Source organism: Neoarius graeffei, chromosome 17 (genome assembly GCF_027579695.1).
Source record: "Neoarius graeffei isolate fNeoGra1 chromosome 17, fNeoGra1.pri, whole genome shotgun sequence".
In the NCBI taxonomy this organism is placed as follows: Eukaryota; Metazoa; Chordata; class Actinopteri; order Siluriformes; family Ariidae; genus Neoarius; species Neoarius graeffei.
Window position 1 is genome coordinate 56,682,015 of NC_083585.1, and position 27,889 is coordinate 56,709,903.

At 42.1% G+C, this 27,889-nt stretch overlaps 1 protein-coding gene across 1 annotated transcript; it reads left to right on the forward strand.

The window, feature by feature from the left end:
- Positions 1–418: 418 nt before the first annotated feature.
- On the forward strand, positions 419–27,889 carry nufip2 (nuclear FMR1 interacting protein 2). Its single transcript, XM_060898204.1, has 4 exons — positions 419–614; positions 18,715–20,361; positions 20,771–20,803; positions 25,440–27,889. Exons 1-4 carry the CDS (start codon positions 470–472, stop codon positions 25,490–25,492), a joined length of 1,878 nt encoding a protein of 625 aa, XP_060754187.1. The 5' UTR covers positions 419–469; the 3' UTR covers positions 25,493–27,889.

Genomic DNA, 27,889 nt, shown 5'->3' on the forward strand with positions numbered 1-27,889 from the left:
CTCCCCGTGTCCGCGTGGGTTTCCTCCGGGTGCTCCGGTTTTCCCCACAGTCCAAAGACATGCAGGTTAGGTTAACTGGTGACTCTAAATTGAGCGTAGGTGTGAATGTGAGTGTGAATGGTTGTCTGTGTCTATGTGTCAGCCCTGTGATGACCTGGCGACTTGTCCAGGGTGTACCCCGCCTTTCGCCCGTAGTCAGCTGGGATAGGCTCCAGCTTGCCTGCGACCCTGTAGAAGGATAAAGCAGCTAGAGATAATGAGATGAGATGAGATGAGATGAGACTTGGAACTTGAAAAAGAGTCATTTCTGCATGAATCAATCGACTCAGAGTCGATTCATGATTCGCAGCGCTTGCGAGTCTTTTTCTGGAGTCGACTCACAGCTCTCCTCCATTGCCCATGTCTGTGCTGCTCCTGCTGTGGTGGACAGACCCAGCTGAGCACATTTCACTGTTAATGACACTGTTATATGGCGGAGCGGCCCTCTCCAGGGGCGAGCGGAACACGGCTCAGTCACGGAGCGGACGATGGACCGGATCGATCGAGATTACCGGTGAACGATGATCAAAGCTGCCGTCAGCTCCAGGACGAGGAAACGCAGACGAAGAAAACAGGTTAGTGGTAGTGTTAAGCCTCGATTTTTAACTTCTTTAAACTTCAAAATATCATCACACGACCTATCGGTGCAACTCACTGACACACTAGACCTCATCCCTTGGCTGCGTTTTGCGTTTCATTTCATGCTTGTCATCAACACTGAGCTGGTGAAATTAGCTCGGGTTTTTTTGTTATTATTAGCCTTCGGGAAGCTAGCAAGTATGGACATTGACCTTGTGCACCGGCTTCCATTCATGCTAACCGATTTTTAACCGTCATAGCAGTTTATTAATCATCACAGCAATTAAAAATACGACTTGTACGTTCTTTTTCTTTTTTACGGGGAAAAAAAATAACCTGAATTAAGTCAGTCGGCTTTCCACAGCGACACTAACCGGCTCCTGTGGAATGCCGCTAAGACGGTTAGCTTCGCTAAGCTTATTTCCTGTCCGCCATCTTGGATGGGATGGACCACGTATTTTTTTTTCCTCTCTGTCTCTCCACACCCGTATTCTCGTATCATCACCCGCCTTCGTTTCTAATTGGTTAGAAGGTGATTTCCAGATTGCGGATTGGTCAGGAGTAGAAATGAGCCACCAATCAGAGAACAGGAAGTCGGAATGTGTCCTAAAGCGGATGGGGAAAAAATAAGAAGGAGGGGGGGGGGGGAAAGCCGACACAAACTTATTTTATGTTAGTCTGACAGGATAACACAGAAGAAAATAGGATTTCTTTGGAATAAAATGCATGTTTTGTACTGGAGGGAAAACTGAATAATAAAAAACGATATTTAAAAAAACCCTATATATCTATTTTTTTTTAAATAAATTCAGGCTAGGCAGGAGAATCTAGCTAGCTGTGATGCTAACAGGCTGTAGGCCCTGTTGCTCTAGCTGGCAGTCATGTGAGAGTGCAGGAGGCCTGACTGGAATTATACCCGCAAAAAAAATAAACAACTATTTACGGATACTTGGCTATAATAACAACCACTGTTTTTATAAAACATGCTGTTAAAACTCGGTTCTTTGCGGATTATGACCGTTTCTTGCTTCATTAATGCATTCAGCTTGTTTGCAATTTGCTTGTCACTGAATCCTAACAACAACAAACAAACATCACCTTTACTTATTTTAAAAATAATAATTAAATATCTATAAATTCCCTAATTTGTCATCCATGCACCCGGTAGAACCGTTTAGCTTGACTGTGACACATTCAGATATTTTTTTAATCCGTAATTATTTTATCTCCTACACAGTGCTCCTGAATTCTCCATTCTGATTGGCTAGGAATGAACCCCTCCATGTCGTGCTGTAATAGGAAAGTAATCAACAACCAGCTGGTATCATTATTAACATTTTAACGAGACTAGTTAGTTGTGTATGGAATCAATTTTGTGCCAAAATGTTCATACAATACTTTTGAAATATCAAACAAAAACGACAAATCAAAATACAAAAAAAAGTAAATTTTTTTTAGACTGGCAAACAAATTATTCGTGTAATCGTGCAAAATATCAGTCTGTTACTCTTCAGAAACCTTTTATTTTTGTTCCGCGTCTTTCTCAGTTTTGTTTGACGTAATTTATTTTGGTTGCGATTCCAGCTTTCTCGTTTGCGCTCCCTGACTTTTTGCTCGCAGTTTTGGCACAAACTTGATGTGTGGGTGGGCTGTCCAGGAATGCATTCCCATTGGCTAACTTGTGTTTGACTGACAGCTACGCCCAGCCATTTCCTACTCGGATTCTGTTTGACGAGTGAGCGATCCATTGACGGTAAACAAGGATGGAGTGGACTTCAGTGGCGACTATGATATTGAATTAATTCAACAAAGTGTAAGTACGGGACAAATGTGCTGTATGTGTTGCAGTAGTGCACATTATGCAGGCGTTTCGTGGCAAGTCAAATGTTAGCCTTAGCTCCACTACCCAATATAATAGCTGTCTTGCTAACGTTAAACACGCCTGCATAATGTGCACTACTGCAACACATTTGTCCCGCACTTACACTTTGTTGAATTAATTCAATATCATAGTCGCCACTGAAGTCCACTCCATCCTTGTTTACCGTCAATGGATCGCTCACTCGTCAAACAGAATCCGAGTAGGGAATGGCTGAGCGTAGCTGTCAGTCAAACACAAGTTAGCCAATGGGAATGCGTTCATGGACAGCCCACCCACACGTGAAGTTTGTGCCAAAACTGCAAGCAAAAAGTCAGGGAGCGCAAACGAGAAAGTTGGAATCGCAACCAAAATAAATTACGTCAAACAAAACTGAGAAAGACGCGGAACAAAAATAAAAGGTTTCTGAAGAGTAATAGACTGATATTTTGCACGATTACACGAATAATTTGTTTGCCAGTCTAAAAAAAATTTACTTTTTTTTGTATTTTGATTCGTCGTTTTTGTTTGATATTTCAAAAGTATTGTATGAACATTTTGGCACAAAATTGATTCCATGGTTCTGTTGTGGAAACTCTCCCAAGCTAGAATAATTCCAAGTCAGAGTTTGCAGAAAAGTTTAGACTTTTATTAAATCCGTTAACAAAAGCCGAGTCGGTCTGCAGAGCGATCTGAAGTCACAAAGCGTTCATTTTTCTCATATTCTGGCAAAGTTTGATAAGTTAAATTAATTCTGATTGGTTCACACATCTCACCAAACAAGACCTCGTTTCCACCAACAATTAAAGCTTTTCAGATTTTTCAAGTGTAGGTCATAAATTTTTCCCCCGACACCCAATTATTCTTGTTTAATGGACCAAAAGCTACTGAATTCAAGTCACAGACTTCCAGTTGTTTTTTTTTGTTTGTTTGTTTGTTTTTTTTTAAATAGAACAATTAATGAATTTTATCTCCACGTGGCCCTAAATTTTCCACTATTTTTTTTTCCCGCTTCACCATGACCTGATTCAAGATACTACGTCACGCATCACATCACGTGGTGGGCTTTCCCTGTTCGCGCAAGGCATTGTGGGATACAAATTTGAAACCGGAGAGAGAAATGGAGGACGCGAGTGTGCGAATGAAACGTGAAAGAGCGACTACAGTAACGGAAAGAAAGCGAGAAGAAGAAAAGACGTTATGTTATATACGAAGGAAAGGAAACGCAGGAGCAAACTAATAAATATCGGCGCTCAGCGAGCACCTCGGTGTGATCAGCTGTTCATTTAGCAACAAAATGATGGAACTGTCAGTGCACGCTCAAAGGTAAACCTGCGCATGCGCACACACACGGACTTCCTCTGTCTGCTTGACTGCGCAAAGCGAGCGATTTCATGTGTTATTTGCTTTTATCCCTTCAAATTAAATAACTTCCCAGCCACAGAACAGAAATAAACATCACAATGACCACATTTCAGAAGGAATTAAATTTGACTGATTTTTATGAAATGGAAAGGCAGACTCGCTTTAAGTTATTCCACGAAATCGAGTCGTACATGAGCTGATAGCCAACGAGGCGCGTAGCACCGAGTTAGCTGTAATCCGTGTACAACGAGATTTGAGTGGAATAACTGTTTTATTCTATCCACATTCACTGGATTTTGAGAAATGGAGCATTTTTTTTTTCTTTGCAAATTCAATAAATTTAAACTTTTGTGAAAAATGCTATAATTCTTGAAAAATAAAGATGTTCTTGCTATCAAATACCTTCATTCCATATTTTGGTGCTTTTTATTAATCTATTTTTTATTTATTTGGTCAGTTTGTTAGTATTTTTTACTTTTATTTATTTATTTTTTTCGTCCTCAGTTGGTTCAGCGACACGCTCTGCCATTTTATTTTTCTCTACTCGTGGTATATGAGCTGATATCCTTGTAGGAGAGTAGCCAATCAGAGCACGCGATGATTCTATCCACATTTACTGGATATGAACAATTTCTATTGGTCCAGATAAACCTTCTGAGTTTTTCCAAGTTTGTCTCCACCAATTTTTCCATTTTAAAAAAAGATATATGTTCAGGTCTCACTCCACCAATATTTCCAAGGCCACACTGAGCTCATGAAAAAAATAATCATTTAAGCAAGAGTTTATTCTGACTTAATATATGATTCAAAGTTCTAGAACAGTATAATGCTTTAATCAGTCTATTTGTAATTTCTTTTTAAGTAAAATCAACTTTATGTACTCTGATGAAAACGAACGTGACTTAGCTTTAAATTAAAACGCAATCAGCATAAAACAAATTACTGTATGTGCAATTACATTAAAGTGTGTGTGGTTACATATGCATTTAAAATCACCACAGTTCCTGTTCATTCTCTCTCGCTCTTTCTTTCTTATTATAGCAGCGATAAACAGTCGTTCCCTCTCCAACCTCTCTTTCATGAAGTTAATAAGACAAAAAAAAATGTTTGTCATGTTGTATTTGACTCAAGGTTGCAACTTTTCCACCTCCAACTGAGAAAAGTATAAAGGAGGGGGGGAAAAAAAGACACCCTCTTCTTCTTCAATTTAAAATTCCAGCTCGTAAACTTGGGGTCGTCTTTTACAGAGTGAAATTAGAACAAAACCCCATCCGACTGAAACACAGCAGCTCTTCTGGCTTTTTAAATGAGTTGTCCGCTGTATACCTACTTTAGATCCATCAACATATAGACATGAGCTTGTTAAATCGATAACGCTGACTTGAGAGTTTCAGCTGTATTGAGGAGGAAAAATATACAGTAGCAGTCAAAAGTTTGTACACCCCTACTCTACTCATTTATAGGGTTTTTGTTTGTTTGTTTGTTTGTTTTCCCCCCTGTATTGTGATTATTGTTCTACAGTGTAGAAAATACTGAAGACATCAAAACTCTGAATTACCATCTGGAATTATGTGGTAAACAAAATCGTGTTTGATGTTTGAGATGCTTCAGCGTATCCAGCGTTTACCTTAATGATGCTTTGCACACTATCGGCGTCATCTTCGCCAGCTTCATGAGGTCGTCACCTGGAACACACTTTTCAATTAACAGCTGTGCCTCGTCAAAAGTTAATTAGTGGACAAGTTTCTTGCTTTATTAATGCGTTTGAGAATAAATAATAAAAATGCTAATTACAGGGATGAGAATTTTCTGCGGAATTCCGAGTTTTTCCCGCTGAAAATGACATTTTTTTTTTTTTTTGTGCAACGTGTAAATCCGTTGAGAATTTCAGGGGGTAGGGATGGCGAAAACTAAAAAAAAAAAATCTTGACTGACCACCGAGCCTCATTAGCCGGTTAAAGTCGGTTAACCTATGAGTTTAACGGATGCAAACGGCGCGCCTTTTGGCGGATGCCGCTGTTTTCACGGCTGAATTGTGCAGATCCGGTTTTTTTGGGGGGGGCTTGTTGGAGTGTCTGAATAATTTCAACGGCATTTGCTTATTTAGCAATTTTAATACGGAATTTACTCCGATGAAATTATTCAGACACTCCAGCGCTCCCCCCCCCCCCCCCCCAAAAAAAAAAAATCGGATCTGCACGATTCAGCCGTGAAAAAGTCGGCATCTGCACCTTTAGTTTGTGTGGAGCGATATGATCTGCAATAACATGCATTGTTGGCTACAGACTGAAACATACTTTCAGAATGCACTGGCCAAGGCAGGACTAAACTCCATGTGCCTTCTAATAATTAAAAAACAAAACAGAATAGTAATTTGTAAGCTAAAAAGCCTGTGTCTACACCTTTTCTCTTGCCGAGTGGCAGCTGTTTTCAACTGGGGTGGGAGGGCGGGACATGACTGAATGGGTGTTTCTGATTTGTCAGCTGTCGTCCTTACACCGCATGGCATGCCCCAAGCGTTTACAACATAGAATTCCAGGTTCTCCGCTCCAAAATCGGCAGCTTCAAAACGATTTTATTTATTTATTTATTTTTTAACCGACAACCAAAAAAAAAATTAACCGGTTGACGTTGATTCAGTCAACCACCGGTCAAACGGTCATCGGTTAACATCCCTAGTAGGGGGTCGGTGCGAGGCGAGGCTTGTGGTGGCACAAGCAGGCAGGACCGACTGACCGCCCGCCCGCCAGCATCTTTCGGCAGCGCTCATCGCAAAATTAGTTGCAGCTGTGATGACGGAAATCGTCATTGCTTTCTTCAATATTTATGCTAACGACGATTTCCGGCAACATTTTGGCGCTAGTTTCATCTCACTTCTACAATTCGCGGAGAAACAAGCTATACGTACACGGTTTTGATCGCTTCTTAAGTTCTAGTTATTTTGGTTAGTTTTCAAAGTTACTTCGCCAATATGGCGAAAGTTTTGGACCGCAAAAATGAGGATCGTGCCAGGGAAATCGATAAATCGAACGGGATAAAGAACTGTTTCCGATGGGCATGGCTCGATAGTAGCGTTACCGTGCAGATAGGGACACAAACTGTGACGACGTGCCTGACGGAACATGTCCGAAAAGTGGACGTGCCGGGAAAGGTTCTGTGTATTCTGTGCTCAGATATGATCAATTATGGAAACAGAGGAGCTAGAAACATCCAGGAGCACATCAAAACAAAAAAGCACAAAGGTACGTTTTGCTTAAATTGTCAAAGATAGTCAGGAGGAATCTAATATATGGTTACGGATATATAGGGATTTGTTATCTTAAAGTTTACAAACGTTTTAAACCATCATTGAATTTGAAAACATGTCCCATTCTCATCCCTGTAATTAAAAATTATTCGCTGAAGGGGAAGTGAATATCGAGGAGTATAAATACGGAGGTGATTATAGAAAATCACGCGTGCTGATTGGCCGAGAAATTCAGACTATTCCTCGATAATCACCTCGAGTCACTCGGCAAAATGGCGGCCGATCACGTCGTCACTGTAAATGAGGAAGAGTTACAAATGATGAAGGAGAATTCTGTTCCTAAAAGCCATAAAGATGCTCCGAAGTTTGGTCTAAAACTATTCAAAGGGAAGGTGGAGTTGTGATTTTATTTTATCGATTTCAAAACCAAGTATTTTATATGACACAAGTCTGCGCCACACTGTTATTACATTCGCATGCTGCTTTTGAAGATTGAAATGCATTATTTAAAAAAAAAAAAATAGTCTACTGTGTATTTATACTAGAACAATTATCCGCCTCAGGCTCAGTGAATAATAACCTCGACTTCATCTCAGTTATTATTCATCGGTATTCACTTCACCTTTGGCGAATAATTGTTTAATCATAATAATGGCGATGAAGTCAAGGTTATTGTTCACTGAGGCGGCTAATTGTTTTAGTATAAATACCAGGGGTTTTTCTAGAAAAGTTTAGTCTGAGGGAGCTCACCATAGCGAGGGATCGACGCGACCCAGCAGGAGCGATGGTGCGGAGGGGGGGCCTTCCGCCGTGCGAAGCCTTTGAAAACTTGAGGCTACAATAGGACCTTCTGAGGCTATCTGAGACCCTGTCCACACGTAGCCGGGTATCTGCTAAATCGAAGATGTTTTTCTACGTTTTGGCCTGTCATCCACATGAAAACGCATCAAAAACGAATATTTAAAAAAAACTCCGGGCAAAGTGAAGATTTTTGAAAACTCCGTGTATGCCTTTTTGTGTAGACCGAGATAACCGGAGTTTTGCGTTTTAGAACGTCACAATCTGCGCCAAAAAAAATGACAACAAATCTGCCCTGACGTCAAACGTGCGACCTTTTTGTTGACTGCAGAAGCCAGATTAAGCATGGACAAAGAGTAATGGATCGGAGTAGTGCCTTGAAAGCGTTAATTATCGTGCAGGTGCTATTTACATGTTTAATTTTAGAAGCCCAACTACTACTGCTCCAAAAACAGGGTCAATATGTCCACATATTTGCTTGGACAAGATTCCCAATCAACGTTTTCTTGCGTCTTTTGAAGTTTATACTCCAAAATTGTGTTTAGAAGCAATTCCGTCTCCGAGTCTGTCCAGACGAACGAGCTTGGCGCCATGTTTTATGTTTAGGTGGAAGTGACGCCAACAGAGGGCTATTCTGATGTGATTAGGGGGCAGGATTTGGGGAAATAATGCCATCTACAGGTTTGGAATGCTTATGAATGTGATTGAAAACGCAGATGTTCGGTTATGTGTGGAAGGGATTTTTTTCAAAGATGAGGTGGTGTGGATAAAACATTTTTATAAACTGAGGGGGGGAAAATGTTCGGTTTTAAAAATACCCGGCTACGTGTGTACATGGCCTGAGAGGGAAATTGTAACAAATTGTTTGTCAACATTGAAAAAGAAAATAGAACTTTGTCACAAACAACACTTAGTTCAAATTCTAATACCTCATAATTCAAATTACACAATACTAATTCCTCATTCAAATTGAAATTTATAGTTCAAATCAGGGCGGCACGGTGGTGTAGTGGTTAGCGCTGTTGCCTCACAGCAAGAAGGTCCTGGGTTCGAGCACCGGGGCTGGCGAGGGCCTTTCTGTGCGGAGTTTGCATGTTCTCCCCGTGTCCGCGTGGGTTTCCTCCAGGTGCTCCGGTTTCCCCCACAGTCCAAAGACATGCAGGTTAGGTTAACTGGTGACTCTAAATTGACCGTAGGTGTGAATGTGAGTGTGAATGGTTGTCTGTGTCTATTGGCCCTTTTCCACTACCCTTTTTCAGCTCACTTCAGCCCGACACGGCTCGCGTTTCGACTACCAAAAACCAGCACGACTCAGCTCGTTTCAGCCCTGCTTAGCCCCTAAAACTCGCACCGTTTTGGAGTGGGGCTGAAGCGAGCCAAGCCGTGCCGAGTGAGGCTGGGGGCGTGAGCAGACACTCCCCTGTGCACTGATTGGTGAGGAGGAGTGTCCTCACATGCCCACACACGCCCCGCGAGCGCACTGGGATCTGTAAACACCGCAAACCCGGAAGGAGAAGAATTACGAATTACGAGAATTTCTGAAGCCTTATGCGCCTCGCCTCATCTACACACTCTTGCCAGTATCTGTCCGCGTTGTCGGTGACAACAAGCCACAGCACCAAGACCAGCAACACTAACGACTCCATGTCCTCCATGTTTATTGTTTACTCTCCAGGTCGTGAGACTACCGCTTAAAAGCTCACTGATGTCACTGTTTGCGTTGCTTAACGACATCACCTGACGTCCACCCACTTTCGCTCACTCCACCCAATGTGTCCACCCACTTCCAGCCAGCACGGTTCAGCGCGGTTGTAGTCGAAATGCAACTCCAACAGCCCCGCTCAGCCCGACTCAGCACGGCACGGCTCAGCCCAACTCAGACGCGTTTGTAGTGGAAAAGCGGCATATGTGTCAGCCCTGTGATGACCTGGCGACTTGTCCAGGGTGTACCCCGCCTTTCGCCCGTAGTCAGCTGGGATAGGCTCCAGCTTGCCTGCGACCCTGTAGAACAGGATAAAGCGGCTACAGATAATGAGATGAGTTCAAATTCAAACGAATGAAACTTACAAAGTATTAAACGTTCACCAGAGAAATCTGTTTTCTTCTACTAGAATAAGGCAGAGTTAATTGTTCAAAATGAAGAAGAAAATAATTCCAGAGCAAAACTATTTTCTTTTAAAGGAAACTAAAAAAGTAAACATTGTAAGGCCATCCTTACAAAAAAAAATCCGTTTCCTGTCCACCGGGTGAGCAAAAATTTTCGGGAGGGATATTTTTTTATATATATATATGTGTATATATGTGTGTGTGTATGTGATTCCACGCTTATGGGTACTGAAATGGGGACATGAACTTATTTTTAAAAATTCACCTAAAACCATTTCTTTTTTTACCATCAGGTCACAAAACATGTAATCTTTAATGAATGATATGTTAAAAGATAACTTTAATTTTCTGAGATGTAATAAAAACATATTTATATGCCAAAGTCAAGCCTATGAGTTCCAAAATGATGTCTGTTACATTACTTCTGTTACGATTGTCCATCTCGCGTCTGTTACAAATTAATTACAATCTCGCTCTATACCATGTTAATCTTATTGAAAGAATGTGTATGTTTATTCTACTACACATGTTTATTCATTATATTTGCTAAAACATCACCTTCCTATGTTTCAAAAAGTAATTCTACATTGTTAAAATTGAGAATCTATATGTCCACAACACTTCTGTTACGTTCTGACTTTGGCATATAAATATGTTTTTATTACATCTCAGAAAATTAAAGTTATCTTTTAACATATCATTCATTAAAGATTACATGTTTTGTGACCTGATGGTAAAAAAAAGAAATGGTTTTAGGTGAATTTTTAAAAATAAGTTCATGTCCCCATTTCAGTACCCATAAGCGTGGAATCGCGCGCATGTATATACATTTTTTTTTTTTTTGCAATTCATTCTTTTTATTTGCTACAGACACAGTTTTTAATTCTGTCCAGCCAACCTGCATTAGGTCCGTAAACGCATTTTTTTTTGTTCAGTTCCGTTCTCATTTTGAATAGATCTGTTAGGTTCTCCTACAGGTCTGTCAGGGTCATTAACAAAGTAGGTAATGAATTTCGCATAACAAAACTCAAAAGCTGTTTGTAACGTCTCGGATGGATCAAGATCAAACGAATTTTCCAGTAACGGTTTGTGATGGTCCGACACACGGACTTTTTGTAGTTCTAAATCGGCCGTTAGTCCTAGTTCGGATGAAATTACACTATTAAAATGATCACCGAATGATTTGTTTTTCTGAATCTTTACTATTTTGTTGTTTGCTAGAATACCATTTTGCGATTTCACACTTAAGCAAATGTTTGAAAACTCCGGATCTCCTTCCTTCATGGTGGCTGCCATTTTTTTTTTTGTGCTGCACGGCGCATGCGCAGAGCTGATTCGATTCTATATTCTGCGCGGAATGTGTAAATGTCAAATTCGATTTTAGATTTACGAACCCGAAAAAAATGTCGGAAAACCGACGTTAAAAAAAAAATTTCAACCGCACAAACGGCACTCACCCGGCCGGTGGACCGGAAACAGAACATTTTTTTAATAATGGCCTAAAGTTTGAATCCAACCCAAGTCACATAAAATTTGAAACCATGCAAAAAATGTAAGCGTGCTAAAAAAAAAAATAATACATACTTGAGCTTTTCCTGGAACTCGGCCTTTTTCTCATTTTGCTTTTCCACTGAACACTCGGTGCCTTCATCAGACAAGACGTCTGGTCTTCGTTCGTCTCTGGTTCCACGATGCCGCTGTCACAGCACTCGGTTGGCGCATCCTTCAATGAGGGCACGGACCGATCCCTAGATCATTGCAATCTCGCCATCGGAAACTTCTTTATCCGCTTTGTGACGGAAAAAAGAAGTCGTCGTCGTCTTCTGCCCCGGACAGTCTTTGGCTTTCTTCCGTTTCGTGCCGCAGGACGACTTCTTTAAATGCCCAAGTGTCAACAAAAACAACTCACGAACAACTTCTGTCAAAAGCTCCCACGCTGCTGGATGAAAGGTCATTAAATCTCGAGAAATCTCACTCTACAAGTCAGCTGATCTTGTATGTAACCCATGTCAAATCTTGTGAGAGCAACTGCGACAAGTAAACAAACATGGTGCCTCGGTCTGGAAACCGCCAATTCGGATCGTTTTGCACCGTCTGACGGTGTATCTATTATGATTGGAATATTTTTGGAGTAATTATAACGTATTTGATGATCAGACACATTGTCACATGGTGTTGCTGGGATGTTTTCACGGAGAAAAGATCGTTTTGAGAAAGATTGCATGTTGTGCCGTAGCTTGGCCTAAGTGTGACTTGGGGTTCAATCGGCATTTCGGTAAGGGGGAGCACGCCGAGAGTAAAGGCCAATTTATGCTGCCAACCCAGTCCTGGCAGATAGCGTTGCAGACAGTGTCTGCGTAGCCCCCCCACCTTCGCAGACGCTCTGCGCGCACCTCCCAAAAATTGTGACCACCGCAGAAGCCTCGCAGACAGCGTCGCAGACAAGAGGGCTCTGATTGGTCCACTCTACATCCGCTGTACACGCACTTCCGCTTCCCTAGTTTCCCGGTTTGGTTTGTTTTCACGACCGCCATTTTTAAAAACACGAGCGAAGATGGAGCAGCATGAAGAGCGGTTGATCGAGGAAGTGAGGAAGTACGTACATCTATACGACTCCAGTTCTAGTCATTATAAGTAACCGGAGGATAAACACTCCACTAACCACACCCACCAACTACTCCTAGCGATTTCGCGCCCCCTTGCGTTGTGGCGGTGAATAACATCGCGCACGCCTATTACTCCCCGCTCAACGATAAATTACAACTGTCTGCGAAAAGCTATCTGCGAAAGCCTTGTCGCAAGAGCATGCAGAGGCCTTAAGAGGGCGCAGCGCCCCGTTCCCCGGTTTAGACGAAAGCATGAATACACAGGTGATTTTATTGTAAAAAAAAAAATCATATTAAAAATAATTTATTTCAAACTTCAGAAGCAACATGCAAATGTAATTACTTTGTGGCGCAGACTTGTCACTTATCTCCGCCGAGTCACATAAAATACTTTTTGTTTTGAAATCGATAAAATAACTCACAACCCCACCTTCCCTTTCAATAGTTTTAGACCAAACTTAAGAGCATCTTTAGTGCTTTTAGGAACAGAATTCTTTTTTTTTCTTTCATCATTTCTAATTCTTCCTCAGTGATGAAGCGATCGGCCGCCATTTTGCCGAGTTGCTCGAGGTGATTATCGAGAAATAGTCCGAATCTCTCGACCGATCAGAGCACGATTGGAGTAAATGGCTCGATTCCACACGATTACAAAAGTGATCCGTACGTATTGTCAAAAACCGCTCAACTAAGTAAAGAGGAATGACTTCTATCATTAAGGCATAAAGTGTCTGAATTAATAAAAATAAAGAAAAACATTGGATGAGAAGCTGTGTCCAAACTTTTGACTGGTACTGTATAGCATTTTATTACAGTAATGGGGCTTTTCTGCTACCAACGCGGCCGAGTTGGGCTGAGCCGTGCGGTGCTGAGTCGAGCTGAGCGGGGCTGTTGGAGTTGCATTTCGACTACAACCGCGCTGAACCGTGCTGGCTGGAAGTGGGTGGACACATTGGGTGGAGTTAGCGAAAGTGGGTGGACGTCACGTGATGTCGTTAGGCGGCGCAAACAGTGACATCAGTGACCTTTTAAGCGGTAGTCTCACGACCCGAATAGTAAACAATAAACTGGCTGGCCTTTCCTCGCTTGGGTTGGTCTTCCGTCTTCTAGTTTTCTGATCATCTTCTTTGTCGTAATTCTTCTTCCGGGTTTACGGTGTTTACAGATCCCAGCGTGCTCGTGGGGCGTGTGTGGGCATGTGAGGACACTCCTCCTCACCAATCAGTGCACAGGGGAGTGTCTCCTCACGCCCCTAGCCCCACTCGGCTCAGTTGAGCTCACTTCAGCCCCACTCCAAAACCGTGCGTGTTTTGGGTGCTGAGTAAGACTGAAGTGAGCTCAGTCGTGCTGCTCTGAGGTAGTCGAAACGCGAGCCGTGCTGGGCTGAAGTGAGCTGAAAAAGGGTAGTGGAAAAGGCCCATTAGCAAACAGGGCAGCACCAGGGATGGCGAAAACTAAAAAAAAATCTTGGCCGACCACCGAGCCTCATTAGCCTGTTAAAGTCGGTTAACCTAGGAGTTTAAAATTCTAGAATTGGAATTATTACAGGGATGCAAACGGCGCGCCTTTTGGCGGATGCCGCCGTCTCCACAGCTGAATCGCGCAGATCCGAGCTTCCTTTCCCAAGGGGGGGGCGTTGGAGCGCCCGACCACGAGTTCATCAAAGCAAATTCTGCATATAAGCAAATGCCGCCACAGTCCACGAAACACAGGAAGTACAAGCACGAGAAGAAAACAGCAAATCAGAAAGCCGCACACGCCCGCGCCGAAGCCGCGCAAAATTTAATGTACAGTTTAATAAACTGATTGCGCTGCTTCCGCGCAAACGCGCGCAGCCCCCCGATCCACTGCCCTCCTCCCACACACCCCACGCCTCATGGACTGCAACGGCACCCGCCTATTTAGTAATTTTAATACAGAATCCACCTTGAAATTACAATCAGACACTCCAACCCCCCCCCCCCCCCCCCCCCCAAAAAAAAACGGATCGGCGCGATTCAAAAAAAAAGTCGGCATCTGCGGCTTTAGTTTGTGTGGAGAGATATGATCTGCAATAACATGCATTGTTGGCTACAGACCGAAACGTACTTTCAGAATGCACTGGCCAAGGCAGGACTAAACTCCATGTGCCTTCTAATAATAATTAAAAAAAAAAACAGAATAGTAATTTGTAAGCTAAAAAGCCTGTCTACACTTTTCTTTCGCCGAGTGGCAGCTGGGTGGGACATGACTGAATGGGTGTTTCTGATTTGTCAGCTGTCTTTAACTAGGGCGGGACATGACTGAATGGGTGTTTCTGATTTGTCAGCTGTCATCCTTACACCGTATGGCATGCCCCAAGCGTTTACAACACGGAATTCCAGGTTCTCCGCTCCAAAATCGGCAGCTTCAAAATGATTTTATTTATTTTTTTTTTTTTTACCGACAACCAAAAAAAATTTAACCGGTTGATTCGGTCAACCACCGGTCAAACGGTCATCGGTTAACATCCCTAGGCAGCACCCCCCCTTAGGGTGCATCAGTTGCCCCCTAAAAATGAAAAGTTCCTCCAGTCATGATGCATTTTTGTTTTTATGTTCCTTTTGGTAAGAAAACACACTGGGTGAAATATTTTGACAAAATTCAAAAGTTTAATGGTGGCACCAGGAGCTCAAAGTTATGGAAAAAGCTGCTATTTTATGACTTTTGACGACAATTTCGATCACTTTTCATGAAACATTATGGCACCTTATAGAGTATACCAAATATCTTAGATACACATTTTTAGTACATATTCTAAATATATTATCAAGCACAGTTTGAGTTTTAGCTGTTCATTGAATCATTGTTCAACTACTTTTAAACAATACAAATGTATTATGAATCACATTAATGCTTCTCAATCCCTTGCAAAGGTTCTTAACATGATCTCTGGCTCACAAGGAATCAATAAATGGAGTCCAACATTGTGATTCAAAACTTACGCAGAAACATAAAATAAGCGTTTTTTGGCAAAAAATGAACCTCATGGTGCCACCATTACACTTTTGAATATGGTCAAAAAATTCTACAGGATGTCTTTATTGGTGAAAAGGAACACCCAAACAAAAATGCATCAGATTTTATGAAAGTGAGGGCAACTGATGCGCCCTAACCCCCCCTCCCAAAAAAAATCACCTTGCAAGACCAAGTTTCCGAGGCGGAAAATGTTGTAATTCCAACCTGCAAAGTTGCAACTTCACCTCTGTCTGTCAGCACTGACACTGGAAGGTTGTTCCATAAACATTCAGAAAGCTTCACCAGTGGGGGTTTTTTTATAATTAAAAAAACAACAAAATAACATGTTTTGAAATCCAGTTTGATGTAGATGTTGTGCTAAATTATTTCAAGATTTGTTTAGTAAAGTGGCTGATTCGATGTTATTCTTCACTTAAAGCTAGACGGCCTTTCGGTTTCATAAAATCGGTGAAATTTAGTTCCGTCTGAAATTTGCTCATTGTGATATCTGTTTATTTCTGTAATATCTGACAAAATAACAGGCCATTCTGTGGCTGGGAAGTTATTTAATTCGAGGGGATTAAAGCAAATGTGCATGAAAACGCTTGCTTTGCGCAGTCAAGCAGACAGAGGAAGTCCGTGTGCGCATGTGCAGGTTTACCACCTTCTTTTGGGTTTTACAGCAGCTGGCATCCAGTGTTGCATTTAGGGATGGCGAAAACTAAAAAAAAATCTTGACCGACCACCGAGCCTCATTAGCCGGTTAAAGTTGGTTAACCTAGGAGTTTAAACAGGGATGCAAACAGCGCACCTTTTTGACGGCTCATGCAGATCCGATTTTTTTATTTTTTTTTTTTGGGGGGGGGCGCGTTGGAGTGTCTGAATAATTTCATCAGAGTAAATTCTGTATTAAAATTACTACATAAGCAAATGTCGTTACAGTCCATGAAAAAGCTGTGAAAAAGTCGGCATCTGCGGCTTTAGTTTGTGTGGAGAGATCTGATCTGCAATAACGTGCATTGTTGGCTACAGACCGAAACATGCTTTCAGAATGCACTGGCCAAGGCAGGACTAAACTCCATGTGCCTTCTAATAATAATAATAAAAAAAACAGAATGGGATAAAGCGGCTACAGATAATGAGATGAGTAATTTGTAAGCTAAAAACCCTGTGTCTACACTTTATTTTCTTTTGCCAAGTGGCAGCCAATGTTGCCAGATATTGCTGACGTTTTCCAGCCCAAAATATGTTCAAAATCCACTTAAAACTGCCCAAATGGGCGGGAAACCGCCCAATCTGGCAACACTGGTGGCAGCTGTGTTCAACTGGGGCGGGACATGACTGAATGGGTGTTTCTGATTTGTCAGCGTCGTCCTTACACCGCATGGCATGCCCCAAGCGTTTACAAACACAGAATTCCAGGTTCTCCGCTCCAAAATCGGCAGCTTCAAAACGATTGATTTTTTTTTTTTTTTCACCGACAACCAAAAAAAAAAAATTAACTGGTTAACGTTGATTCGGTCAACAAACGGTCATCGGTTAACATCCCTAGTTGCATTACTACCATCTACAGGTTTCCCTTTGAGCGTGCACTGACAGTTCCATCATTCTGTCGCTAAACGAACAGCTGATCACACCGAGGTGCTCGCTGAGCGCCAATATTTATTATTAGTTTGGTCCTGCGTTTCCTTTCCTTCGTATATAACATAACGTCTTTTCTTCTCACTTTCTTTCCGTTACTGTAGTCAGTCTTTCACGTTTCATTCGCACGCTCACGTCCTCCATTTTTCTCTCCGGTTTCAAATTTGTATCCCACAATGCCTTGCGCGAACAGGGAAATCCCACCACGGGATGCATGACGCAGTATCTTGTATTGCGTCATGGTGAAGCAGGAAAAAATAGTGGAGAATTTAGGGCCACGTGGCTCTAAATTAATTAATTGTTCTATTAAACTAAATAAAATTGGAAGTCTGTGATTTGAATTCGGGAGCTTTCGGTCCACTAAACAAAAAATAATTGGGTGTCGGGGAAAATTCTTTTTATGACCTACACTTAAATCTGAAAGGCAGTATAGCTTTATTTAATCTTGTATTTTATTTTTGTCATTTTAAAGTATGAAATATTTTGCATGCATTTTTGTAGACATTAAATACACTATTGTAACTGAACTTGCATGCAAACCTAAATATAGTCATGATGCATATCTCCTCTATCATGTCTTAAGAGATTCAGGATATATTTTTGTCGTGCTGCTCAACTCTTCGACAGATACCTGATATCTGTGTCCAGTTCAAAAAAAAAAGGATTGTCCAAGCCGTAATTGAGTATCTTCTCAGTCACTTATGAATTCTTGCTCATCATGTGCTCTTCAGCTAGCTCGTCAGCATCTAGTTGGTTGATGGCACTCAGTTTACACAATGGGTCGTAATCTCATTCTGTATCAATAACCAGCACTTATTCTCCTGTAAGCATCTGCGTCTGCTGTTAGCGTGTTAAAGTGCTGTGGACATCCCTGATATGACGGACATGTCAGGAGCACAGAGGTGAAAAATAGGGTGAGGTCAGCGTATCGCTGTTTAGTTACTCCGAGGCCGAGCTTGTCGTCTGCGAGCTTCTTTTCCAAAGTTATGCAAAACCTCAGAAGCACGACACATTCCTGCTTTAAAACGAGTCATGCCGTGTGTTCATGTGAAAGATCTGTGCTGTCAGTCAGCACCACGCATCCGAAGAGCAGAAAAGACGTCAATGGAAAGCAGAAGGGAAAGTGTCGGATCTGATCCGGTGCTGAACTGGGGTTTCAAGCCGGTACCCTGTATCGGATCTGCATATCCATGATGTTTTGAGTTCAAAATTTGCACTTTTTTTTTTAAATGTGTGTGTTCGTGATTGACCAAACAATGTGCAGGCCACCTTGCTTCACCCCCACCCCCTCCCCTTCTCATGGCAGGCAATCATCCTGATCCGTCTGGTCCTCTACTGTTTAACATATGTTTCAAATATTCCCACTTTTTGCAAACTTTGCCCAGGCGTGACCTCCTCCTGCAAGGAGACCTGGCTTAGATTTGTACTTGGGCTCTCTGTTAATCGGATGACTTGGTTCGATTTTTATTTTAATTGCATGTGTGTCCTTTTTCTACCCACAGAGAATGGAAAAATAAATGGATTTGTAGTTGAGGGAGAGGAGACTCCCACTTCCCTTGACCTAGACAGCTCTCTGCACTCAGCGAGCCAAAATGGTGATAAACTCCTACTAGAATCCGACTTGAACCCGAAACCCTCCAGACAGCCCTTACACACTGGCCTGAAGGGGGAAAGGAAAGGCAATAACACTAGTAGAAACAGTATGGACTGCAAAAATGACAAGCCCTCAGAGTTGACTGCGCATGAGGGCAAAAAGGAGGCCCTGGCATCTCTAAACGGCGTGGTGACGCTAAACTGTGGGCCACTCACTAACGGTTATCCCGGCAAGCCAGGTACGGACAACGATGGCAGCGGTTCGGAAAGCGGTTACACCACACCAAAGAAGCGCCGAGCCCAGAGGAACGGCAAATCTTTGGACAATGTGATTGCTTCAAGCCAGGTCAAGGCCATGCATCAGGCCAGTCAGCAAGAACCAGGGCCAGCTGCTCTAGAACTGGCCGACAGAACCTCAGCGGCTCAGGTGGAAATCAGCCGAGCCTCCTCAAAGACAGACGGCCACCCTAGTGGCTTTACAAAAACTCGAGAGGCAACCACTACCCCATCTGCGCTACCGACGTCCGAAGTTTACCGGAAAAGCGGTGGGAGAAAATTCGAGGACAAGTCCACTAAATCGAGAGTGGCAGCGTCGGCTAAAGAGGACTCGTGGACTCTGTTCAAGCCGCCGCCTGTCTTTCCTGTGGACAACAGTAGCGCGAAGATAGTGCCTAAGATCAGTTATGCAAGCAAAGTGAAGGAGAACCTCAATAAGGCAGCCCAGACTGGGACGGAGATTCCCGCTCCTGCTCCACAGGTACCCGGGAGGCCATCACAGGTGCCCATGTCGGCTGTGAAAACCATCACCTCGGCCAGCTTTAGCAACGGCGACGGCAACACCTGCCCTCTGCCTGGTCCCCACTTCAGCTCGGTCCCCAGTTCGTCCCCCGTGCCAGTCGTCTCCTCAGCAGGCTCTGATCATGTAGCATCTTCCTCCGGCAGTAGCTGCAATCCCTCCACCTCGACTCCTGCTCCCACACTTGAGCCCAGGAAGCCGAATCTGTTCGTTTACCCCCTTTCCGCCTCTTCCTCTTCCAATATGCAACTTTCTCTCCCCAGCGGCCGTCAATCCGACCCCCCACCCAATCAGAAATCTCTGGGCGACATCTTCCAAAACCAGTGGGGTTTGTCGTTCATCAACGAACCCAGCGGTGGCCCGGACGGTCCAGCGTGCGGCTCGACGGCAAAGGCCAAACCCGGAGAGGTGAGCTTTCAGGGAGGCTGCACTGCTGCTGTGGCGACACAAGGCGCCCCCCAGAGGCCGGATCAGTCAGCGTTCCCAGACAAACGGACTAGCATGAGTAAAGGAGGAACCCTCGCCCCGTCAGTGGCCACCGAAGGCTCGCCTCAGGCTCCGAACCTCGAGGTGGATACGCAAAAGGACGAGCCTGGGGTTTCTGGTGCAATAGTGTTTTGCTCTTCCTCTAAGGACGTTGGGGCAGAGCTACCACGCAAATTGTCCCTGCCCAGAGAGCAAGGCTACACTAAGGGCTTCGAGAGGAGGGCCAGCTGGGACTTTTTTGATCTTAAAGCTGCTGTAGTATATCACACTAAAGGTGAACCACAATCACTTTTTTTATTTGTGCAAATAATATCTTTTAACTTCATGTCATGTGACCGTATTTCCTGTTCGCCATATGCAAACCCTTTTTTTTTTTTTTTTTTTTTTTTTTTTTAATTTCGTTTGTTAAATACAATGTTAAAGATTTTGTCGGAGGCTAATTTAATTCCAGTAGTCTTTAAGTGAACTTTTGAACTCTAAGCAGGTCCTAGTCTGGAAGATGAATTTGCTTAAGCAAATATTTAACGCACAAATTTTGTGTGTTCAAATATTTTGACGCACAAGGTTTGTCTGTAAATGTAAACATTTGAATAAATAAAGGCTCCTTGCAAGTGCTTTTAAGCATCTTCATTAGGAACGTAAGGACGGATAATAAGCTTGTTTTTTTTTTCTTTATTTTTCAGAAATGGAATATATTTTGAATTTGCAAAAGCAAGGTAAGTGTCAACTTTTAATCTCTGAAGTGAAAAATGCATTCAGATTGTAGTCCTGATGATAAAGTACTACTTTATCTTTTTTTGACCAATTATCTTCATATAATTAGGATACCAAAGTAATGGTTTATACTTGCCTGGTAGACAAGTACACTTCACAGCCATGAAGAGTTACCTCTTATTGACTTTCTTACAAGTGTTCCTTGGGTTTGTAGCGTGCTGTAACTTGGGATTGATGATACGATCAGGAAATGTTGCAAGAGTCCAACTATTACGCTGGCTATCGAGTTGTCTGTTTGAAAACGTGGTTTCTGTACCTTTTTAAGATCAACAAAATATTGCTGTAAGAAAATATATTACAAGGTTGAGCAAAGATATGAAGTTTGTCTTCGAGTGGAGAGTATACACTACCGTTCAAAAGTTTGGGGTCACTTTGAAATGTCCTTATTTTTGAAAGAAAAGCACTGTTCTTTTCAATGAAGATCACTTTAAACTAATCAGAAATCCACTCTATACATTGCTAATGTGGTAAATGACTATTCTAGCTGCAAATGTCTGGTTTTTGGTGCAATATCTCCATAGGTGTATAGAGGCCCATTTCCAGCAACTCTCACTCCAGTGTTCTAATGGTACAATGTGTTTGCTCATTGCCTCAGAAGGCTAATGGATGATTAGAAAACCCTTGTACAATCATGTTAGCGCAGCTGAAAACAGTTGAGCTCTTTAGAGAAGCTATAAAACTGACCTTCCTTTGAGCAGATTGAGTTTCTGGAGCATCACGTTTGTGGGGTCGATTAAATGCTCAAAATGGCCAGAAAAATGTCTCGACTATATTTTCTATTCATTTTACAACTTATGGTAAATAAAAGTGTGACTTTTCATGGAAAACACACAATTGTCTGGGTGACCCCAAACTTTTGAACAGGGGTGTGTGTGTGTATGTGTGTGTATATATATATATATATATATATATATATATATATATATATATATATATATATATATATTAGTGCTGTCAAAAATGTTGCGTTATTATAAGCAATATAGACAGCATTTATGGTTAATATTTTACAATTGACCTCTTTTAGATCATATTTATAAATAAAAGTGCCATTCATTTTTTAGTGGTAAAATTGAATAAAACAGAAAAATCAATTATTATTGATTGATTGCTTTATTCCAAACAGTAAAGATATAAAAACTAGTGCTGTCAAAAATGTCGCGTTATTAACGCGTTAACTTGACTCAATTTTAACGGCGATAATTTTTTTTATCGCGAGATTAACGCTCTGTGACATGATGTAGGTTTTTCATAAGCTTTTGAAACTGCCAGGAACTTGGAACAGAGACTTTGCTTAGAAAACCGATAGCAGCTAGACTGTAATGCCACGCCCCGCACAGCCAGAGTCCTCTGCCCTCCCCCCCAAAGAACCAGCGCGGGCAGGGCGCGCTAGTAGAGATGGGATTTATGGCTCTTTGATGGGATCCGCATCTTTGTGATCCGTTCTTTGAAAAGAGCCGTTCAAAAGACTGGCTCATTTGGCTCTTTTTAAATATTTATTCAGTTTTAAGAAGACAGCGTCTAAAGAAGCCAGATCCCTCTGAACTGTAAACTCAATGCTATCCCAGAAATCCTTCCTGTAATATGCAAATTTGGCCGCCTCTGATTGGACAGCGCGACGCATCAACAGGCAGAAAGTGTAAAAGTACAAAATGTGTTAAGTGAGCTGAAACAGTAAAGATCAGATTCAGTGCAATATTTATCAACGAACAACTTTAAACTTAATATAATAGTGTACTTTATATTATAATCAAGCATGTCAAGCCTACCGTCACTGTGTAACCTGTCTCTCTGATTAGAGACTAACTCAAACAGTAGATCATTTCACTCATGGTTCTCTTGCTAGCCCTGCGCCGGTGCTCGGCTTAGGTTTCACTTTGCAGTGGCTGTGTCAAGACGTGTTATGCTTTGCAATAAAAAAAAAAAAAAACATTGGTACAAAGCAAGCCCATTCACTTTTTTATGCTGATAAGAGAATTACAATGGTTTTTTATGTGACAAAAATGTGCGATTAAATTGCGATTAATCGCGAGTTAACTATGACTGTCGCGACATTAATCACGATTAAATATTTTAATCGCTTGACAGCACTAATATATATCTCTCTCACAAGTGAAAATATTTTCAGCATGAGAAGATAAACTTCATATCTTTGAAAGAGAAACGTCAGTGTACAGGAAATTGTTTACGATTCAGGATGCTTTGGCTCTGTGCTTTTGAATAAATGTCACATTTAATCCTCCAGATGTACATATCTGGAAGTACACACCACTCGCGTTGCTGCTGCTTCCGAACTCGGAAGTTATGCGTGAACAGAGATGTCCACAAGCTCTGGCAACCGGTGGTGATCTGCGCCAGCTACTCGATCCCAGGAAAAAAAAAAAACTTGCCGTTCAAGTGATTTTATAGATAATTTATTTTTTAAATATTGTCTCCGCTGCCCATAATTTGCTGCAAATCCAATTATTCCACCACGAAATTGTCTTCGATTTTGGTCTAGTATGACCTGGATGCGACACTATATTTGCTGATCGACTCTCGCGCTCTGATTGGCTGAGCTGGACCACGTGACCACGCTGTAGCATATAGTTATGTTACACCGTGTAGTTATCAGGGTTTCCCCTAGAAAAACTGTAAAGCGTAACCCCACCCCACACACAGGGGAATGGGATGCAAACGGGGATCCTGGGGCATGCTCCACCGGAAAATTTTGAAATATAAGGGTTCGTTTCGTGGCTTCTGATGACCTCGAGAGCGGATTTTTGCCAGTTCAACCTGTTTATTGTTAATTTACCCACACACACAGTTTTTATTCCACTTAGTGTTTGGCAAACCAGCTACCGGATTTGGGACACTACGACATCCTGAACTATTTCGCATTTGGGGTTTCTAAATACACCGGAGATGCTGAAGGCAGACCGATGCCTACCGATATTCCGAGGCAGGTTTCGTGCCGGAATGTTATGGGAAATTCCCAATAAAGAAAAATGCCTTATTATGACAAGTAAGCTCAAATATGGACAAGCCAGGGCCTAGATCTAGCATGTTTTATGGTGTTTAGCTGAATCTACATGATGAGTACATAACAAATATGCTGCTCGTTGAACCAAGCACCAAGTCCAATAAAATATTGCATCCAAAGCCCATAGCCAGAGATCCGCAGTTGCCATGACGTCACGTAAACGTGACCACGCTGGTGTGACCTTTTCGTTCTGTTCACTTTTTTGCTTTGTTTGTTCAACAACGTAATATAACAGATTTGCCAAGGCAATCGGGAAAAATTCAAGTCAGGAGCCCGGCGTCCCAGGATGCATTAAAATTCTGAACTTTGTTTGGTGTAGAAAAAATGCACAATTCCTACTTTGATGCAGTCCATGTAGGCCTAAATTGTAAGTGTCGTGGCGGCGGTTTAATGCGTAGCAGCATGTCGATAAGCGTATCGGTCAGTAAATTAAGCGTAGTGGGATCGCTACAGTATGATGCTTTAGGGGAAACCCAGAGTTATGTTACAGATCTAGGCAGCGTACTACAGAAGGGAACTGAGGAGAGAGACACACACACATCTGGAGGGAAATTTCATACAGATTTTGCAAGTATTTTACTGGTTAGTAATTTATTAGCTGAGAATGCACCAGAAGGCCTGTAAATTTCAAAAATTTCTGGAGGGCCAGAGCCCTGTAGTATTAATGGGTGTTCACACGGCAACTTTTACTCCGGTGTAGCACCGGGGCTGCCCCGGTAGAGCGTTCACACGGTACAAAGTTATACCGGTGTCGCCCCTGAAAGCTGCTTCAACCGGTGCAAATCTAACCCTGCTCGGGAGGTGGTTTAAGAAATTTACTCCGGAGTAAATGCTAGTTTGCGGGGCAGCACCGATATAAAATGGGACGTCTGAACGCTACAGGGGTAGACTCGCTACGCGTGAGGAGAGTTGATTACATACGGGCATTGCATAATTTGCATCCTGGTATTTTGCGCTTCCAAAATGGCGGATATCAGCAACAACAGAACTGCGTGTCTTCCAGTGTTGCCAGATTGGGCGGTTTTAAGTGCATTTTGGCGGCTTTTGGGCTGGAAAACGTCAGCAGTATCTGGCAACACTGGTGTCTTCATCCACGTTGTTTTCCCGGCACTTGGTGATGCCATGACAACCGGGAAAAGGAAGTACATTTTTCATGCATGCGCGTATTTCATTTCCGCATTATTACTATCGTATAGCACGGTCGCAAAAACTGCCGTGTGAACGCAAGCGGGGCTGCACCGGTGCTAACACGCTTCTCTCTAGTAAGCAGGTTTGTGACGTGTGAACGCTCCACAAAATTTACACCGGTGTAAGATATATCGCAACAAAATACATCGGTGCAGCATCAATGCAAATACGTGCCGTGTGAACACCCCTTTAGTGTGGCTTTTGTGCAGCTTCACTGCTGCAAGCTCCAGAGCCGCCTACCCATTTTTATTTATTTATTTATTTTTAAAAAAGCTGGCTACTTTGGATTTTCTGGAGAACTCTGCATGAAAGAGACGCTGTTACGATCGAATTGAAATGGCACTTTTTTTTTTCCCCTTCATTTCCAGATCCAAATCGCGTCGTGCTCTACAGTGAATCGAAGAACGGTCCTGATCAGTGAGGCTCAGTCTGGACACGCCGTCTCCTCGGCCGGACTCCTCTAAGAATAAGGCGCGCTTCAAGGAAAACCGGTCACAGCCTCGGACTCGGAAACAAACATCGTGACTCGGAACAAAGGCCGCTCTCGAGACGGAGTGTTTTAAAGAGGCTGAGCGCGGAGTGGATCAAATGGGTCGGCTGAATAACGGACGGGAACCAAGGACCTGGAGCCAAGACGCTCTGCTTCTAAAGCAGGACCTGGTTTGTTTTTTTTGTTTTTTTTCTTTGCCGAAGACTTTTTTTTTTAAAAAGGGATGTTCACGATTTCACAAACTCTTACAGTACAGCTTTTCTTTTAAAAGCGGAGAAGGCGGACTTCGTCCTGCTGGCTGCCTGAGAAGAGGAAGCACCTCGCATTCGGACGCACTGCGCTCACGTGTTCGAACACACTGAAATCCTTTTGACGGGCATGAAATAAACCGGCGCCCTCTAGTGACTGGGGGAGTTGAATCACCGATGATGAACTGTTCAATGTTTCAGGGGATACACACACAAAGAAAAAGGAAAAAAAAAAAAAAAACACGTAGGTCGAGCTGGCACTTGCTAAGGCCTTGGGATAATTGTCTTAATTTTGTGAATGAATTTCAATGAGTCATGTTTGTTTTTCTGCCTTTTTTTTTTTTTTTTTCAATTTCGTTTCAGTTCTACTTTAAATTAGAAATGAAATTAAGGTTTCCAGGGTGCACTTAGGCGAGACTCGACTTGCAAACTGCTGTCTGCGTACGTCCTCTGGAAGATTCACTAGTCTTATCGTCGTCTTTTTTCACCTTTCGCGTCACCTTGTAATCGTGCCGGTGCACCCGCAGCAGAGACGAAGCAACAGTCTGACTTCTTCTTTTTTTTTTTTTTTTTTTTTAAACCATTTTACATTTTCAGTTTTATACGAACTCTTAGATCGCAGTGGACGAGTAGATGAGTTAATCCGCATCACGGACGCTAAAATCGCCTCAGCACCTCGGTTCTGTTTCAGCTCATAGTTTCATTCGAGCGTCTTTGCTTCATCTCTTAATCTCTTGTATGTATTTTTTTTTTTTTTTGCACAGAATCTACTGTTTTTAGCGTGACACGACAAGTTTGTTTGATGCACCTGAAAAGGCACCCAGCTTTTTTTTTTTTTTTTTTTTTCTCCTCCTTCCTCTCAACACTGCTTGTTTTTATTTCTTTTCATGCGTTTCAGAGTTACAGGGCTCTTTTTTTTTTTTCTCTCTCCTTTTTTTCTTCTCAAGCTCATGGATTTATCATTTAAAGCGAGTGTCGTCAGGCTGAAGATGTTTTTGATTTTCTTTTTTTTTTAGTGTCAGGAAGCAAATATTAAGATTTAATCTTTTTTTCATCTATTTTATCTCGTCACAAGATAATTGATTCATATATTATTATATATATAATGAGTAGCACTTTATGTATTTTTAAATTGTATTATCTTGACAGAACGTCGACAGATCAGTGCGTAACAGAAATTATAGCGATTACGAATAGGATACTAATTTCTAACAACAGACTGGAGGTCCTTGTAAAGGAGAAAATACTTAAAAAAAAAAAAAAAAATGAATAATTTAGGAAATGATGCAAGGAGAATGAAATGGGGGTGGGGGCGGGGGGGAGTGAAATGTACCAACAGTGTTATTGCCAAAAAATGAAAAAGAAAAAAAAAAAAGGGTGTCTGTTTTGCTCTGGGTTTTTTTTTTTTTTTTTTTTTTCCTTTTCGTCTGTCTGATGAATCTGATTTTTAAACTGTAGTCGAAAGCCATGTGGATCATTTTAGCGTTCTGTGTCCCAGGGTCATAAACACTGCCGGCTCCAGAGGTGGGGAGAAAAAAAAAAACCCCAAGCAACGATTTCCTGCTTGAGATAAAAAGCTCGAAATCTGCCGGTTTCTTTGGCTTCATTGCTGCTTTCTGTTTCTGAAGCTGGCTCACGAGACATTTCACTGCATCACCAAGATAATTAACACGTATCCAAGATAAACATAAGGTTATTAATGCTTTTTAAATGTTGATTATCCTCTGGTTTAACCACCTGCTTGCTTTCTTTTTTTTCTTTTTTTTCTTTTAATGCTATAACGCACCTTCACTACTTTTTTCTCCTCGACTTACTTCCTGACAGTCGTGTTAGAGATCAGTTCACGTGAGTTGGTCTGAATCTTTAGTAGTGTTTTAATTCAGACCATAGAAAAGCTCAGTTCCCCCCCCCCCCTCTTTTCTGTCCTTTTCTTTGCAAATGATGTGATCAGAGTCGCATGGAGAACCTGAAGGGACCTTTACAAAAAAAAAAAAAAAAAATCCATAAACATGAATACACACTTTTAAAAAAAAAAAAAAACACATGAAAACAGAAAATTATCAATAACTTTTTGCTCACA

Bases quoted from the DNA above. Each gene is read 5' to 3' on its own strand.
- nufip2 (XM_060898204.1), top strand. From the start codon at position 470: ATGGCGGAGCGGCCCTCTCCAGGGGCGAGCGGAACACGGCTCAGTCAC. The intron at 20,362-20,770 runs GTGAACCACAAT...TTTATTTTTCAG, and splicing joins TGTAGTATATCACACTAAAG to AAATGGAATATATTTTGAAT. The intron at 20,804-25,439 runs GTAAGTGTCAAC...CTTCATTTCCAG, and splicing joins TTTGAATTTGCAAAAGCAAG to ATCCAAATCGCGTCGTGCTC.